We start from the raw sequence: 19,555 nt of genomic DNA on the forward strand, positions 1-19,555 counted from the left end.
ACCTACAAAAGAAACAAGATGGTATCAAAAGGACAATTTACAAACTAAGAATAGTAACATAAGCTCTTAAGCTCTTAGCATCCTGTGCCTGAACATCATACATCTACAAATCTTTCAAGTCTTAACGCAACAGGAATGTGTTCAGAAACCAGCAAGGACATAAATAGAGAGAGCACTGATCCCAAGCAAAAGCCACCAACCTTTTAGATGAGAGAAGTCCACACAATGAATTGTTAGGGAGGGACTGGGGAGAAGCAGCCCCACAGCTTAATATAGAAATCCTTTCCCTAAATGAGTTTCAATCATGACTACATTAGCATCAAATGAGGATTCTTCTGCTCACATTCTGAAGCAAAGGCAGAACCTGAATTATGAGTGGCAGACATAGAGGCAGAAGACTTAACTCTGGAGCTATACAGGAAAAACTACTAGATTTCAGCTGTGCTCAGGCCACAATAGCTTTTGAGTTTGGGGATATGCTGTTATTCTGACTTTTATGATTACAACATCCCTGGTGGAAAAAGGAAAGCAAGCAGCAGACCAAATACTGCTTGCTTGCCCAGAGACCTTTCCCGCAAAGGGATGCTTTCAAGACTTGCAAGAGAGTAGGACACCCCCTGTGGTGGCACCTTTGTGTTTAAAAAAAAAAAAAAAAAAAAACAGAATTTTGGTGTAGAAAAAAATGCCTATAATGGACTAATCAGTGCTTAGACGAACTTTTTTTTGGGGGGGGACACTTTGGTTTGAAAGCACAGAGTGGTGTTGCCATGTTTTTCCTGTGCCTACCATCCTCCCTCAGCCTCAACTTCTATAAGGAAGAGAAAAAGAAGTTAAGAAAGAAGAAAGTGGGGGTGGGGTGGGGGGAGATGTCAAAGTTCTCACATGCATACATTTCAGCTTATGCTGACAACCTACCTGTATGTCGCACATTCAACCACACTTTCAGTACCCCTCAGAAACAATCCCTTCTCTCTCCCTGAAGAATTTTAAGAGGAAAACAAAAACAAAAACCTCAAGTATTTAGGTATTTTGATCTTACAAACCAGCAAGCAATCTCAGGCCTAAACCAAAGAATGCAGTGGAGGCGCCCCCCTTTAACTACACTGTGAATGAACAACATCGATAACAATATTAAAAAATTAAGTCCCACACTAGATACGAAGAGATTTCTGAGGTTGTCTGATCTCCCTGTCCTGTTACAGTGAACACAAGAGCAGAAAATTCTTTCCAAGCCCATCTGCTATATGAAGTCTCAGTAAAACAGTTGGTATTACTATGAAGGGGACAATCTCACCTACCTTTCAGGTGGAGGAAAAGTAAAAGGACTTGGACTTTAGTCCTCTGTAACTTTTCTTAAGCACTACCTACCTGTAAAAAGCTGAGTGCAAAAGGATGCTGAGGAAAATCTGCACCCAAAAGCTGTTACAAAGCACTGCAGAGAACGGGAGTATGAAGAGAGTAGGAGTTGTTAATAAACCCTTAAGACCCTTCAAGATAACTTGGCCAAAAGGGCTGAGTAGCTGGCAAAGGGTTGCTTTTACTCTAGCTCTACAAATACTGAGTTTAAAAAGAAAACCTGCCCACGGAGTATACTGTTTATAATTAAACGTGGTTCTCGCTCTGCAGGTGAATGCATATTTAACTGGTTCATAAATTTCCAGTGAGCATTTATGTTCATTCTGCTCACAGCAGCTGTCTGGTTGGAAAATGAATTTCACAGATGGTCCCTGGTAATACGGGGAAGAAAAATAGGCAGCTTCCACCCAGATGCTGAGATGCTACATTTAACCATTACAATAAACAATTTGGGGTTTTTAATTTAAAGGATACACTTAAAAAAACTCAAGACTCAGCAATTTAATTTCTAACCTGACAACTAAAATGGTTATTTTTCAGTAATTGGGAAGGGGGAAGGCAGAGTGTAAGGGAGACAAAGCCAATTCGGAATTTAAAAAAAACCTGTCAAATGCATTTAACAAGTAATCAGCCAAAATGACAATGGCAAAGCACTGTCTTAAAAATTCATCAGGCCTGAGGAACCCTGTCCAGCTTAAAAAAACATTAAAAAGCATTACAGAAAATGTGCAGGGAACTCCCTCTTGGTTTTCTATTCCAGTAACGAGAGCAATTTAAAGCAAAGATGCCGTCTTCTTCTGCAGAATTCAACCCTCTACCCTCCCCCGCAACCGCAACTCAGGACAACAAAAAAATGGGCTCCCACAAAGGGGCCTAACACCTTACTTTTTCTTTTAAAGATGAAAAATAGCTCAAACATCCTCAACATGCAAGAAGTTGGGGGGAAAAAAATCTCTTCCAGTCGGCTATACATATATATATACTTTTACAAAATCTGTTATTACAGACTGGATCATTTTGGCAGGCAGAAAAAACCTGGCAGTGAATTCTAACTAATCTGCATGAAAGACAAATCACAATGGTTGGGAAAAAAAATTTAAAAAGAAAAAGAAAGAAAAAGGGAGGAAGAAAAAAAGGAAAAGATAGCGTTCCTTTAAATGTAGTTAAGTCTGCACAAGTCACTACCACCTGAGTGGCTTCATTTACGTGAAGGAGGAGGGGGAGGAGGAGGGGGTGGGTACTGGTAGGCAGTCTGCCCCATGTAACCTATCATATTGGTAGCTCCCGGAGGCTGTGCAAACTGTTGTGACATCAGTGGCTGTGGCTGCTGCCCAGACCGGCCCATCCCACTAAACTGCTGGCTAGAGCTCTGTGAACTTCTCCCAGTTGAGGTGGTGCTACTGGCCCCGTAAGTGCCAGCACCATATTCTTGGGCTGTGTAACCACTCGTGCCATAAGCAGCTGCCCCATAGGTGCCTTGACCATAGGTGTATTGGCCTGCTTGTGCTCCAAAGGCAGAATTTGGACTTCCATAGCCACTACCGTTAGCATAACCGGCTCTATCGGTTTCACCACGATCCCGATAGCTTGCAGAGTCTCTCCGGCCACCATCTTTGACCCCTCGAAGCCTCCGGTCACACTCATCCTGATACATCAGATTGGGATTGTTGGCTGAAGAAGTGGTCCGGTATCGAGAACGACCTCCTGATGAGGACACAAGGAATTTTCAGTGCTACATATATGATCCAAACATAACCACATGTAAAAATGCTACTCAGTACAAAAGTATTCAATATTCTTTCTTGATCTCTAATTAAGCACTAGGCCAGCTTCCAAATCAGCACTTTATACTCAAAAGAACGGTAAACATTATTAAAGGATATTCAACTTCTCACCTTTTAGGCTCTTTCTTTATTTGAGGATTACCAAGAAACACACTCTTAAAAATGTAAGAAAAATGGTAAGAACGGTTTAAAAAAACAAAAAAAGGCATGCAGCTAAGTTCATACGACCATGAAGGGATCCTCTACTAGTGCACACCGGTTCTCAAATGTTGCTTTGCAGAGCTAACTGCATCAGAATCATCTCACAAGTTTTAGGGAAAAAGTTCAGGTTTCTAGTTCAATTCCAAACCCACTTAAAAAAAACAACTGCATTTTAAAAACCTCGAAGGGAATTCTGATGTAAAGCTTCAACATACAGTAAGTGGGGGGAAAACATCCTATCAAACCTATCAAACTTGTAGGCAGGAAACCCAGATCCTACTATATTTTGCAACTGTCCAATTCAGATCCAGTAACTACGCCTGTCTCTACTACCATGAAATGGTATAAAATTACTGATTTCTCCATATGGAAAACCGAAAACCTAACATACTACTAAGGCTATGACAGGCTCCCAAACTTCATATTGTCTTACTTAGAAGAGATTATGAAAAATTATTAAGCAACATACATTAACCTTCACTGGCTTAAAAAAACAAGGCACAATGAACACACAAAAAAGATACCTTGGCAGTACCTGGAAAACTCCAGGACTTACCCTTACCCCCTCCTCCGCCGCCTCCTCTGTGGTCCACCAGCTGCATCAGTTTTGGATTGATAGCCTGATTAGCCTCTTCCAGCACTTTGATCAACTCTCTGGCCTGCTTTAAGTTCCCTGGGGTGAAGAAGGTATAGGCGGTGCCCTTGTTGGTGCTACGGGCTGTTCGGCCAATACGGTGCACATAATCCTCTGAACTGTTTGGATAGTCATAGTTGATCACAAACTTGACATCTTCCACATCTTCAAAGCCAACGATGAGTCAGTGTGTAGGTTGATGTGGCAGGGAAAGAGAAGGTAAAGGACATGCCAACAACAGGTGGGAAGCACGAATGCAGATGACAGCAAGAGGAGAGAAGATTAAGTTAATAACCACTCTGAACAGGAACAAAAAAGACTCATCCCAACAGAGTAAAAGAGGATTAATGATGCTTGGGACATGCAGAGGAAGCGGCATCTTTATCAGCTGTAAAATCCTAAGGAAATCCCATTCAACCATCCGAACTCCTGCCCCTTCTGTATCTTAACCAATATACTACTGACAGGAGTTGTACCAAATTCCAGTTCCATCCTTTTCAAAACTGGAATGTAGAAAGTGGTACCATCATTAAGCTACAAGGCCAAATCACTTCTACTCTGTTGGGAGAAGCCTGGCAAAATCTACCAGTAATATAACAAACTTACCTTTAAACCAGTCACAGAGCAAAAAGAAAAGAAAAGAAAACAAAAACAAAAACAAAAACTTCATATACTTTATTACTACATTTTCATGGAGATTTAAGATATTTAGATTAAAATTTTTTTGCTTATATTAAAAAAAAACTGATCAGAGCCAAAGTTAAATACACACTTATTTTCCTTTGCAGAAATATCCAAATTACCTTTCCTTTCAATTACCACAAGAGCACATTACACTAAAATTTCACTGTACTACCAAGCCCAGCTCTGCCAAATGAGGTTTTTTTCTCAACTCAAGGTTACTTTAACTCAGTCCTTGCTTCAATTATCAAAGATTGTCTATGTAACCTGGAAAATTAAACAGCCAAAGAGTGTGGGAAAAACCATGAAACCTTGAGACACAAGTTTAATGTTCTGTCCACTGCTGGGAATTGGATTGAATAACCTCCTAAAGCTTAAAGTATGTAAATGTTAGTGTAATGCTTTCAGCTAAATGTATATTTTTACCTACTTAAACAAACAAATTTAAGAATATAACAAAGAATCCTAATGTTTTGTGGAAAAAATCTGCATTTTACAAAGAATATTCAGAAAATATCCTAGATAAAACACAGATTTTTGTGATATAAATAATTAAAAAACATTCTCTGTTTGTTACCAGACCGATGCACACTCCCTCCTCCTTTGGGAAACCGCTGCAGCCGATCCCGTCTCTTTGCCTTTTATTTTTGGCGGCCTCCTTTCGAAAACTCCGCCTTCTGACACGGGACCACTGGAGCGCGGGGAGCATGCATCAAGGGTCCGTGGCAGTGAGAAGTCCCCACACACGCTCGCTCTGTGAACTGGCTTAGATGCTTCTCTGTAGCCCCATTTGGTTGCCAAGCGCCGGAGAACCTGGGTTCGGGTAAAAATTTCAGGTCCTCCAACGCCTCCCCCAAGGATAATTGGGGTGATTGTAGAAAAAAATAATTAATAAAAAAAAATGTAAGTTACATCCAAAGGGTCAGACTGCATCTATTGCCCAGACTGGATTAATTTCAGGGGGAAAGGGGAGATGATTTAAAAAAAAAAAAATTCAGCTGTTGTTAAAGGGCCTGTGAAGAAAGGGGCATTATGTCTGTTTCTTATTACAATAAAGGCTCCTCAGTCTTTACTGACCCCTAAAGTCCTGAAATCACACCAGAAAGACGAGAAGGCACTTATCACAGGGGGCAGCGTGAGTCTCCGGCTAGGGTCGTTGATGTAACAAAGGGAAAACAAAAATTTACAGGGCCAGGATGGATGTGAGACGGGGGGGATGGGGAATTATGCTCCATGACCACATCTTCAGGGCTAGGATAATGCTCCTTACTCACTCCCACTGTGTAAGACCACGGGCAGCAGAGCAGGTTGAATTATTGCACTGGATGCACAGATGTGTGCTTTCCTAGCAGAAAGCACTGGGGACTGGAGTCAACAGTTCAGCTATCAACACTTGGGAATACTTCTGGAAGGGTTCAATAGTGGGCAGACATGGTGCAAGTTCTTCATACGAGAAAGGTGTCTTGTGTGTGCACAGATATAGCTGGCTGAGGGCACATAAGAGCAAGCGCAGAATTTGTTTCTCTCCAGTCTAGTCTAGCCTGCCCCGATGTTATTTGTGCACTGTCACAATATTACCTTGGTGTCTTTAGAGAAGATGCTGTTGCAGGGTAAGAAATCAAAAAGTTAATGTTTTGGCCAGCTGCCCAGGGTAAGAACTTTTTGTCTGACAAGCCCTATAACATGGCCTGAATCTCCAAACACTAATTGGGAGGGGCTGAGACTAGTCAATAGGCTCATCTAGAGCTGCTTCGGGCCAATGTAGATTTGCCTCAGCCATGTACTGAGTGATCTGCAGCTGCTATCAAAGCTTCTGTTAAAAAACAAAACAAAATAAATTCAATACTTTTAGTTTAACAGTGTGTAGTTTAAACAAAAAAAGGAAAAATAAAAAATATCCCACTGTAAAGGGAATAAATAGTGGTTTCCTGAGGATGACTATTATAAAATTATGGGAATCGAAGAACTTACCTGAAGGGAACATTTAAGAGGCCATCGCTCGACAGGAAGTGAAAAAAGGCCTGGTGACTCAGCTGAAAATTGCACCCCTGTCTAATGAGGTAGAAGCCTTCACTTTCCAGGATCTTGTAGGACCTTGGTCAGCATTCTGCCATTTTGGCGGGTTTTCCCCTTCCTTTTGATTTTTTTACAAGGCAGCAAACAAAGGGGCCCAAAACAAGCACTGATGTTGAGTAACAAGAAACAGACTCAGATACCTTCCCTCTCCCCTCTCTTGGATGAGTGGGGGTGGGATGAAGAGTCTAAGTTATTCTAATGGCAGCCAATTGATTTGGTTCAGAAATGCAGGGGGACATGGAACAAATATTTTAAATTGTCTAGGCAAGATGCACAAAGAAGCTACCAGCACATAGCAAGCCTGTTTAAAAACCACCATCACTGAAAGCTTTTATGTAAACTGCTTTCAGGCCTCAGCCTCTTCTCCCAACAGGTCCAAGTTCTAACCGCACAGATCCAGACATGACCTCAGAGGGCAGAGACAATTTTTCAGTCATGGCTGCAAGTCACCACCTCTGAAGGAGGGAATGATGAGTGCAATGTTTAAAAAGCCTTCATTACTTCTGTATTCCAGTTTGAATACTTGCTCTATGTTGAATATCATAAGGGAATATGGTGCTTCTCGCCTTCCTGGGCAAGAAATTAGTATCTGTCAATAATTTAAAAATATCTTTGTGACAGAAATACTCTATCATTTTTTAAAATATAAGTTTTGAGTTACACCTGTTTTGCTCAGAATAATGGGCTAAAGTACCACAAAATATCTCTGAATACCTTAAATCGTAATGGGTTGAAAACTCCAGAACATCAACTTCAAATTAAGTTCTTAAATTGGAAGACAGCACATCGATGATATGAGTATGGGTGGGAGGAGGGGATAACTGAGTGCTCATGATAGTTTTACTTCAGTAAATTAAATTGGGCAACGCAGATTTAATTGCTGAAAGATATCGTATCTATAGATTTACTAAATCCCAAGAATATATTAGCATTTATGGAATTGGACATCCGCAGATAGATTAGTAGAGGGGAAAAAAATAACTGAAGAAATTAGCTTCTAATAGCTAGGTTCAATTGGGCTCATTTTATTCACCCAGAATATAGAATAAAACCAGGAAGAAGTTGAGCTGTGCAAATGAACGTCTCCTCTCTCTCTACCGGTTTAAATAAACAGTCATGCCTAGGCCTTGCTGCAGACCAAAGCCTGTTTGTTAGGAGCAGGAAGAGACTTTGAAAATAAAAGGAAAAAACCCCCAAAAAACAAACAAAAAACCCACCAAGGTTAAAAAAAATCATGGGGGGAAGGGGAATCACGTACTTTGTATGTCATTCTTCTCTTTTAAATATTTATCTAAACACACGTATATGCAACTCTAATGTGAAAAGACAAGCAAATCTTTTTAACCAAAAGATACATATACCATTGACAGAGACACCTATCTATACAAACCTAGCCCACGGGAGGCTACATCTGTGGCAATGAGAATGGGAGCCTTTCCAGAACGGAACTCTGTAAAACAAGGATAGTACCATGAAAGCAAGTTATAAAATTAAGGCTACACCGTGATATATCTTAAAAAAATGACCAAATAAACATTCCCAGCTATCTGGCCTTCTTACCCTATCATATTAAAACTTCAAGTAATGGTGTAAGAACACGCCAAGCTCTTTTAAATTTAAAGATAATAGTAATTCTTTTGAAAATATTTATTATAATCACCTTTAGCAGAGGAGCAACACATCAAAAAATTTACCTCTAATAATGAAGTTCCATTAAAATGGTGTGGCAATGTGTAACAGAATTAACATGAGCTGGAAATTTTCTTCCCTTAAATTATGACAGCAAAGTTGTCTCCCAAATAAAACAAAACCAAAAGTGGGGTTGGGGGAGGGGGTATGGAAAGGGAGGAAGTTTAAAAGATGTGGAATGGGGCTTCCCTGGTGGCACAGTGGTTGAGAGTCCGCCTGTCGATGCAGGGGACACGGGTTCGTGCCCCGGTCCGGGAGGATCCCACGTGCCGCGGAGCGGCTGGGCCTGTGAGCCATGGCCGCTGAGCCTGCGCGTCCGGAGCCTGTGCTCCGCAACGGGAGAGGCCACAGCAGTGAGAGGCCAGCATACCGCAAAAAAAAAAAAAAAAAAAAAAGATGTGGAATGAAAGGAGAAACCATTAACTTTGCCCTGTGAAATAACAGAATATATATACTGGTCTCTGCCCTCAGTTCCTGGCACAGAGCTCCTAAAACCCTTGTAAAACAGGGATGCTAGGAGAATCTTTTATTCTAATACTTAAGTCTTTGACCCTGGTCCCTGAACAAGAGTTCCTAAACAAGAAGAACAACAAGACAGGAATCTTTGTTCTAGTGAAAAGACACTTGATGGGCTCCAGAATAGCTCCTGGATGGAGGCTGTTCACCAGAAAGACCAAGCCATGATCAGAGAAGCTTGGAAATTTGAGCCCAACTCTGGAGAGGAGAGGAGCGGAGCAGAGAGGGAGACTGAGTTAACGTGATGAAGCCTCCATTAAAATCCCCCAAGTATGGGATGTGGGGAGCTTCCAGGCTGGTGTACATATCTATAAAGACAAGAACTCATTACATAAAGAAAGGGTGGTCTAAGTGGTGAAAAAGTGGTGTAAAGAGCCAGCACTAATGACCGTGAAGTATGGTGGACATGGCAAAAATGCCCCCAATATTCAATTAACTAGAGCAGAGCTAGGCAAACCCTGGTCTTTGGGTCAAATCTGGCACAACGCCTATTTCTGCAAATGAAGTTTTGTTGGAACACAGCCAGGCTGTCTCTTTACAATAATGCCTATGGCCGTTTTTTGTGCTACAACAGCAGAGTTGAACAGTTGTGACACAAAACACTATACAGTCTGCAAAGCCAAAAATATTTATTACCTGGCTCTTTACAGAAAGTTTGCCAATCCTTGAAACAGAGCATAAGGACAATGCTTAGTTCTGAACTCACCATTAAGTACCCAATCTCTTTCTGGTTGACTCTTGTCTCCATGGATACACATAGCTGGCCAACTGTCAGAAGAAAAGAGCAAAGTACATGTTTGGCATTGTTGAAATATTATACAACATTCACAACATCAATTTAGAAATTCCTACTGAACTATAAAATCTGAGGCAAATTAATTACCTCAGTGCTGCACTCACCCATCTCTGCGCATCCTTCGAGTGAGGTCATCACAGCGTCTTTTCGTCTCTACAAATATTATTGTCTTATTTTCCTTTTCAGCCATTATTTCCTCCATGAGTTGGATCAACCTGAAAACAAGACCAAACAATTCAGTCATCCAGAGAAGGCCCCCTACACATCACGCAGAAGCTATGTTTGCATTATCAACCCTCCAAAGCTTTAGTACTTTCTTTTCAAATTACTTTCTCTACAGCTGGTACTTATCAGAACTGGGATTCAAATCCAAGGATCCAGAATCCTTGCCTTTAACCACAAGCTCTGATGAATAATATAAAGAATGGATTGTTAGAAAGCTAGCAATGCTTTTAATGTTTTCAAGCCTAAAAAATACTGGCTTCTGTAACACTTTAGTTTTGGAGGATTATTAGGAAAGGTTTATCAGCATCATCAAAACAGTGAAATCTTTCATACTTGTGGTCTTTTTCACTTTCCATGCAGACATCCACAATCTGGAGGATGTTGTGGTTGGCACTCAACTCCAGATTGCCTACGTTGATCTGGGTGTAATCACGAAGGAAATCCTCTGCAAGCTGTCTTACTTCTTTTGGCCAGGTTGCACTCCACATTAATGTCTGCCTATCAGGCTATCCGGAAAGGAAAGGAAAGGCTTTCTTTTAGATTCAGTAACTACTACAGGCAAAGGGTATAAGACAACGAATTATCAGCTTTACACACCCTGATTTGGTCAACAATTTTACGAATCTGGGGTTCAAAGCCCATATCAAGCATTCTGTCAGCCTCATCCAGTACAAGGTAAGTACATCGGCGAAGATTTGTCTTTCCTGACTCCAGGAAATCTATCAGGCGTCCAGGAGTAGCTATACAGATCTCGACACCTGTAAAACAAATCCAAAGATCTATCCAACTAAGAATTCTTCATACACTGTTCAAGCCTCAGCAAACTAAGAAGCACCAACTCTGGTGGTTGTACTCAGTGCTGCAGAACACTAACTAAATTTTAACACAGTGCCTGGAAAAGCAGGATGTAACAAAAATTTATGTATAATCATCCAAACCTCGACTAAGTTTAAGTCTCTAGTCACGCTGAACTTCCCTAAAATAGCATTTTAACCATATTAGAGAATTGCTAAGCTGCTGAAATACTGATCTCCACCCCCCAACCAGAATCCACTGTTTTTCAATTTCATTTACAGAAATTGGTAAAATGAGAGAAACTAATAATTCTTAAACACTAATTTTTAAAATTACCTCTCTCCAAGTCTCGAATCTGGGGACCTTTAGGAGCACCTCCATAAATGCAAGTGCTCTTCAATCTAGAACATTTGCCATAGTCATCAGCCACCTGCTGTACCTGCTGGGCAAGCTCTCTGGTAGGAGCCAGAACTAGACACTAAAACAAACAAACAAACAAATCACTTGAGACACCTATCCCAAGTTTAAGGAGGAAAAAAAAAAGTACAAAAAGGTTATTTAATTCTCTATTGTCTAATTTGGTACTTTCAAAGTATGTGATGGGGTGGGGAGTTGGGAAGGCAGGGGGTATAAGACAGTGCACTGGAGTGTGGCAAAAATTATGAGAACTAATACTTGGCATGTGGTATGATGGTTGACTTTTGACACGATTCATTACCGTTATGTGTGCTATGTAAGTAGATTTACAGACTGTATTACCTAGTTTTAACTAAACAACTCACAAAATGAGTAAGTAGCTATAAAATATTCCTGCAAAACCATGGATTAAATATTAGAAACAAATTGGGAGACTGGGATTGACATATATACACTAATATGTATGAGAATCTGCTGTATAGCACAGGGAACTCCACTTCGCTGTACAGTAGAAACTAACACAGCATTGTAAATCAACTGTATCCCAATTAAAGAAAAAAAATTAGAAACAGATGAACAGGAAATGAGCAAAGCTGACACTTTTCTGACATCAAGTTTAAGCTCTTAGCCAGGCACATTAGGCAAAAACAAGGATGACTTATACACAACGTGACAAGAAGTTGGCCAAAAAATACAAAATTAAGACACTTCGAAACAGGTATCTATATACTGTTAACACTGACTCTCACTTGGTGTACTGATTCATTAGTTAATAGACATTAACTAATGAAAATAAAGCTAACTCTATTAGCCGTATGGAATACATTACATATTATGTTAATGAAAGGTAATGCATTATTTCTTGTTGTGAATACATTGAGACATACTATAATAATGTATTCATGAACATATACAGTGAGTGCAAGCTCTATTAAAATAAAGTTAAGAATGTACATTCAAAATGTTTGAAGACCACTACTGAAATCTTACAGTAAATAGCATAAATGAAAATGATCAAACAAGAAAATCACGCTGCTCTATAAACATTTAAAGACGCATCACTTAACCATAAAGAATACACATCCCAAATCCAACTCAGCCACAGGGCAAGGATCTCATTTCTTACTTTTTTATCCCTCATAGCATCAATGAGCAATTAAGAATTGCACTTGAATTTAATGCAGAGTAAATGCCTCTATATGAAGGTAATGGGCATAATGGTTAAAAGTACAAGTAGTTCAAATTCAAGCTCAGCCATTTAATTCCTATATGACCCTGGGCAAGTCATTTAATTGCACTGTGTCTAAAATTTATCAGTAAGATAGACATAATCTCTCTTCCAGATACGGAAGGTAGGGTTGAGAATGAAATCTGAGAACATATGTAAAGCACAGTGCCTGAAACACAATAATCATTAAGTTGTAGTCATTCTTAGAAGTGTAAACAAACTGAAACACACTTACAATTGGGCCATCTCCTCTTTCCAAGTAAGGCTGGTGGTTAATATGAACAATAGCAGGCAGCAAATACTGGGGTGGGGGGAAAGAAGGACAGTGTTATACCAAAACTAAGCCATTATATTAATTGTTCTAAATTATCACAGTAATTGATAACGCCTAAGTAACTAGGAAAGGGAAAACAGAACTCACAACTGTTACACATATGTGCGATGTATATTTGAACACAAAATGCTTCCACATATTTCAGATAGCTAAAAAAGCTGAAATATTATCCCTATCTGAATTAGAATTTCAAGAATTGAGAACATATGGAGTATTTACAATAGCAAAATAAGTTACCACAATATTAAAAATCTTCCCTTGCTGGTACATACCGCCAATGTCTTCCCAGAGCCAGTCTGAGCAATGCCCACCATATCCCGGCCACTAAGAGCCAAGGGAAATCCCTGGCACTGAATTGGAGTTGGTTCTGTGAAGTGCTGATCCATCAACACATCCATTACGTATTCTGTATGAAAATCGATATTACTACTTTAAGTAAAACTAAGGACCCACAGCCAAAAGAAATTTAAAAAACTGTTAAGCTCATTGAAGGGAAGATTTACCCAGCTTTACATCTCTCCAAGTATTGTTTTTTTCTTCAGTACTGAATCTTTGAGCTGCTAATTACTACTTCTCAAGAAGGCTACTGTCACAGCCATCTACCCTTATCCTCGAAAACTTGAAAACCACTGCTCTGAAGTATTTAACATGGTAATGACTACCATGGTATATGGTAGTCACTTATTGTTTACCTAATTCAAATTTTAACCAGCTAGAAAGCAATTTCATTTTGCTGTTTTCTAAAAGGTAGAGGCAAAATCCCAGAGAAAGATGGGGAAAAAAAGCAAAAAAAAAGTTATAAGCAGAGAAAACATGAGCATTAAAAATAAAACAAAACAGGGCTTCCCTGATGGCGCAGTGGTTGAGAGTCCGCCTGCCGATGCAGGGGACGCGGGTTCGAGCCCCGGTCCAGGAAGATCCCACATGCCGCAGAGCGGCTAGGCCCGTGAGCCATGGCCGCTGAGCCTGCGGGTTCGGAGCCTGTGCTCCGCAACGGGAGAGGCCACTGCAGTGAGAGGCCGCATACCACGCAAAAAAAATAATAATAAATAAAAATAAAACAAAAACCCCAAACCACAAACACACACACACAAACAAAAACACCCAAAAACCTTTGTGAAAAGTTTCTACTTGTCTTTTAAACAAAATCCTGAGCCTGGGTCAAAACCTTTAAATAACCTATGACCACACTGACCATTCAAGCTAAATTAACAATTAAGATACTGGATTGAAAAACACTTACGTGGGAAGTTAGCATGATGGAAGGCAAACACAGGTTTAGGACAAACATCACCTCCTCTCACTGTAATCTCTTTCTTTCGGCGTAGTTCATCAACCTCATACTATGTAAGACAACAAAGTAAGACAAATCAGTAAACAAGTTATTCTAAACATGCAAAACTTTATGTTCCAATACAGCAGAACAATTATCATCAAATCCACAATTACATTGGAAAATATGTATAACACTTCTTATAGTGCTTTCATATGTGTCCAGCTTCATCCAACTCTGAGTCAATGAAGCAGGTCAGCAACCGTTCCATTTTCCACATGAGAAAAGTTACTCAGAAAGATTAGTAAATTGCCCAAGGCCAGAAGTAGGAAGAGGGAGAAAATGTGGAAGTTAGGACCAAGTGCTCTTTCCTTACACTTTCTTCTGAACAAGTTACCATGTCATGCGTAGAGTCCAAAATAATCATGAGGTTAAAAATACAAACAGGAGTAAAAGCCAATGTTTTGAAATTTTAATTTACTTCATAGATGAAAAGACATGACACCTCATATACAGCTAAAATCACATAACAAATTGGTTGGAAAATATAACCAACAAATGAGAACCATGTAATACATTAGGTATTACTGGTTTCTCTTGTATCAGCAATCCTAACAAGAACCAAGGAAAGTACCACCACACTAGACTAAAACATATAACAGCAACGGCTGTATATGAGTATACTCTGGCTAATGTACATACTTGGTTCATTACTGTGTATGAAAAAAAAGTGAATGAACAAAACCTCCCAAACTTACCGGAGTCAGCCTTGCCACTTCTGGATGTTCAACATAAAAATTCTTCTCAAACTTGGGGAGCTCACTCAAATCCCACTTCTTTTTACGTAAACGCTCCCCAGGATTACCAAACTTCTTCGGGGGAAGGCCACCACCACCTCTTGCTCCAAATCTAGAAACACGAACATTTTAATCTTTTTAGTGTTTTTAAAGCAAAATGCCTTAGGTGCCATAAAAACATGTAAAAAGATGGGACTCTTAAGATACTACCAGCCCCCTCCAAAAAAATATTTACATGTAAAGTGCTTAAAACAGTATCTGGCATAGTAAACACTCAGTACAAGCTGGCCTAATTGTATTCATTTAACAAATAGTTACTGGGTACCAACTATGTACCAGGTACTGTTTTAAGTGGTGCTAGAAATACTGAAGTGAATAGAAGTCTCTACTCGTATGTAATGTTCTGAAATGTAGGTGAGGACACAGAAGTTTAAATTAGGGCAAAATTGTGGACAGGAAGAAAAACAGTTCAAGCGGCTCCATACCTGGAACAGCTTTTGAACCCTTTACCCCTTTATACTGTGATGAGCACTCCTTTTGCCTGCTAATCTGCTAAGGAAAACTACTAGGACCCCTAAAAGACTGGTAGGCTAGCCTTCACCTTTTGTTTCTGCTAATGAATGGCCAGGGCAAAAATTTATGATCTTTCCTTCCACTTTATCTCCACCTTTCTTTCTCCTTTCTGTTCACAGGCAAATAGCACTATTAACTATAAATTTGCTAAAAGAACCATTAATAAGGCTTATTTAAGGTCTTTAAATCTCTATTTAAAAATCAATCTTTTTGCTTTATCTGTCTTTCACAACAGACAAGTTCAACTGGAATACAAATATGGCCACTAGCCGAACTTGATACATTCTACTTTTCCTATAAGAATCCCAACACTAAGATGGTCTTCATTTCTGTATTTCAACCTATTAAAGTGCAGGGCGTTGTCTGATGGACAAATAATATACAGTATGTTTTCATCCCATTTCCTTACTCCTGAAAATACACTGAATTTAATTCTTTTCCACTCTAACTCATTCATATCCTCTGGCAAGTGGTTCCACTTAATAATCAACAGGCAGTATATGTACTAACTATCCTAAAGGGCCTCAATTTCCTGGAATTCAAAATGCTCTTAAAATTATTTGGCTTAAAGACCCAGCTATACACTTCTCTAAATACACACAAAGATTGATGGCTGGAAATTTTACTGGGACTATTAAATATTTACATTCAAAAGGCAGAACTTGGCTGATTTCATTTATACTACTGTTGATCGATACCTAAGACACCTTCAATATGCCCTCAGGCTTAAGACTGAACAGACCTAAAAACTACATGGATTGACCCCTCCTCCCCCCTCACTTGCAAGTGAAGCAACTAACACAATTTTAAATAAGGTACTCTACAAATAAAAAAGCCAAGTCATTAGATTGTCAGTCTTGTAAAGAATAAAAATGACCCAAGACCAATTTTCAGAGATTGGCTGCCTAATTATATAAATTTATGTGATTACTAGAAGATGCCATTTCAATGCTGCTGCTGTTGCATTCCAGTGCTACCCAGACCTTAAAATAACAACCTAGAACAGTACTTGAGCCTTTTCTCTTGTATAATTTGAGTATATTTGTGCCACCATTTAAAGATGCACATATCCTAACCCCCTGCATACCATGCTGCTCATTTAATGTTTTTACCGAGTATTAAGTTTAATTTGGCTTTGCAATACCAGTTTTGAAGATTTGTACATTAACATGCAAAATCAAGCTAGTTTAAATGTACAATGCACATTTGTATTGTCCGTGTACGTACACTACCTCACTCATTCCCCTTTCAAAACAATAATCCATTTCAGCTCTGTTCAGTTCAGAACAGCAGCAATTCAAATAACACAGGAAATTTCATAGTAAAGGTAGAATTAGGGTACAGACCTTATTAAAGAGTGCCATTTTGTTTGAAATGAATTATTTCTAAAGTCTTTTTTTTAATGTCATCTGACACTTAAGAGTCAATATGGGTGGGGTAAACTAAGAATGGATCAGTAATTCACTTTTTCTCTTTTCAAATAATGAACTTTTATTATTAAAGCCTATATACAGTAAGATATTAAACCAAACACCCACGGTAAAATAACAACCATTATCAGTACCTTGGTAGCCTCCATGTGCCTATTTCAAGTTTACAATCCCCATCATAACTAGTACCTCGAATTTTAACCACTGCATCGTTTTTTGGTCTTGTCATATTTGTTAGTGTCTTTATATGTTATTCTTCTAGTATAACTTGTTTTACTTAACATTGTATTTGTGAATCATCCATGTTGATACAAGTTTTTCTTTTTCACTGTTGTACTGCAGTCTATTGTACGAATTTATCCAGACGTTTGAGCTGTTCCTAATACTGTCATGAGAACAGTTATAAACATGGATACCGGGGTATGTGTACAGGGTTTCTCTAGGCCTAAGAGTCTAGGGTATAAAGCTTAAGAGAGGAATTCTGGGTCATCTTCATTTTACAGGTAACATTAAGTTCTTTTTCCTAAGTGGTTGTACTGAAATTCACTTCTAAATTTAGCTATACTGTGAAACACTAAGCAAACATTCCACTTACAGCCCTCCGAATTTAATGCTAAAATCAAATATTTTCCTTCATAACAAGGTATAAGTCAAAGCAATCCTTTTTAGTTAGTGAATTAAGAGATAATTGAGGAGCTTGTGACTAGAAGGTCTGGTACTTGTGTATCTGAACAAGACAAAAATGTGTGAGAAAACAGCATTAACAGAATGCTTACTACAGAGAGACAATTACACACAGTATCTCAATTCTGGAGAACAATGCAAAGGCAATTACTATCCCCATCTTCAGATGAGAAAATCGGCTCACAAAGGTTCAGGATCTTGCCCAAAGTCACCCACACTCATATATATATTAAGAAGTGGCGTCACATAAACTTTTTATCCATAGATAAAACTTTTATTACAAAAAAGTAAACAGCATAAGTCAACACGGATCTCTAAAGCAACTTTTTCCTTTAACGGTGTGGGGGGGGACACATTAAGACTTGAATCTCAGTTATCTGGGAAGACTCCAGGTTTAATCCTGTTAACTTCCAACCCAATAACCGTGGCATTACAATATCAAAAATTTTCAAGCTAGGTTGAGAAGTTAATGCTTCAGTCCAATTAGAGAAGGAAAAAAAAAAAAGACTGAAACATTAAAAAAAAAAAAAACCCTGTAATAACGACCAAACCAAAAACTCCCTCCCCCCAAACGACCATTTACAGGGCAAGTAATCCCATCGCTTTGCATTCCAATGTGCTTCCATCGAATTATTTTAAAATACGACTAAAGGTAATTTTTAAATATTTTAAAGACTACCACTCAGCCTCTTAGTCTCTAGTTTCAAGCCAGGTTTCCAGTTCCATGAACAGGGAAGCCATTTCGCATAAAAGATTTTCCCAGGCTGAACTCGGAGACCTCATCCTCTTCTCTCAGCAAGAACATCCGAGTTTCACGGATAAACACTAGGCCTGGAGAGATCAAATGACTTGCTCAAATCGGCCGGGCTCGAAAGCCGGGAAACGAAGGAGGCCCGGGCTGAGTTGGCGGCGGCCAGGCCTCCCCTCCTGCTCCCCGCGGGGCTGAGGCCGGGCCGCGCCGCGCCACGACGACCGTCCGCAAGCAGGGGCTGGGGCGTCGCCAAGCCGCCGCCCCCCCCTGCCGGGTCACCAGTGACCCGGGGGCCCAGGCCCACCCAGAGGCCCGCGCTCTAAACCGGTATTACGTCCCGGGTCGCCTCGCCTCCCACAGTCGGGAGCTCCCACGCTCGTAGTCAGCTCTAAAGTCTTCCGCTCGACCGCAGGCTGCGGTCTCCTCAGGAAGCAACCTCCTCCCCGCCCCGCGTGCACACAAGGTCTTTCCTCTCCTCCTCCCCCCTTACCCTCCACGGTCACGATCCCGGTCCCGGTCCCCAAAGCCGCCTCCGCGCATGGTCCCAAATGGATAGAGATCTGGGAGCGGGGCACGGATGGCCGGGCTCGGGAGGGCCTGCGGCTCCGGTCTAGTGACGACCGATGGCGGCGGCGCCTCCGCTGTTGGGGCGGCGGCAGGCGCGGCGCTTTCTCGCTCCGACGCGCTGTCTCCCGTCGCAGACGCCACCGTCGCCGCCTCTCTCGTCGGAGACGGGAGCAAAACACAGAGAATCGGGGTTACAGAAGCAGTGGGTAGGTTTGGCCACGCTCAAACCCGGCAGTGCCGCGGTTTAGGCGTCTCCTTCCTTCCCAGCGACTGCACAAAATGGCGGCCGGCACTGAGACTGCTCCAGCTTAACGCTACGTACGCCGGAGACGATACGTAAACAACGTCTCGGAATAGCCCGCGGGCTTCGCAGAGTACTACGGGTATTCTTGGAAGCATTTTACGGCAGTTGCGGAGGCGGGCGCACTTTGCGGTCGGGAGCAGAAAAACAAAGTACGGATCAGGCGTAGAGTTCTCGCACCACCTGAACCAGAACTAGGGGTAGGGAGGGGAGGGGGAGAGCGACGTAACATTCTCTGCGTCGTTAGCCGGCCCACTATTGCGAAGATGCGCAGTGTGCGTAATGCATTTTGTTTAGAGAATAGAGGATATTGCCGGGTTCCGACACGGGACGGAATACTGGCCTGCTTGTGTAAGTTGCCTTGCAGAGACAATAACTGTCCTCCATATTGAAGGCGTCAAGTTTCAGGGTCTCCAGGTGTCAAACGCCCACGAGCGTCTTCAGGGT

The 19,555-nt window shown here is 40.7% G+C and overlaps 1 protein-coding gene across 2 annotated transcripts; it reads right to left on the minus strand.

The window, feature by feature from the left end:
* Positions 1–2,554: 2,554 nt before the first annotated feature.
* DDX17 (DEAD-box helicase 17) lies at positions 2,555–18,795 on the minus strand (the record flags this gene model as incomplete). Of its 2 annotated transcripts, none has more annotated exons than XM_079714421.1 (13): positions 18,731–18,795; positions 14,764–14,914; positions 13,976–14,075; positions 13,005–13,138; positions 12,634–12,699; positions 11,090–11,231; positions 10,556–10,716; positions 10,292–10,464; positions 9,838–9,948; positions 9,644–9,705; positions 8,123–8,182; positions 3,904–4,140; positions 2,555–3,060 (listed from the first exon to the last, which is right to left on the minus strand). In XM_079714421.1, the coding sequence occupies exons 1-13, from the start codon at positions 18,778–18,780 to the stop codon at positions 2,555–2,557; spliced, it is 1,953 nt and encodes a 650-aa protein (XP_079570547.1). In that variant the 5' UTR covers positions 18,781–18,795. The 2 variants fall into 2 exon arrangements, with proteins under 2 accessions (XP_079570547.1, XP_079570546.1); XM_079714420.1 differs by having other exon boundaries at positions 3,898–4,140.
* Between the last annotated feature and the right edge of the window lie 760 nt (positions 18,796–19,555).

Source organism: Hyperoodon ampullatus (genome assembly GCF_949752795.1).
Source record: "Hyperoodon ampullatus genome assembly, chromosome: 11".
Lineage (NCBI taxonomy): Eukaryota > Metazoa > Chordata > Mammalia > Artiodactyla > Ziphiidae > Hyperoodon > Hyperoodon ampullatus.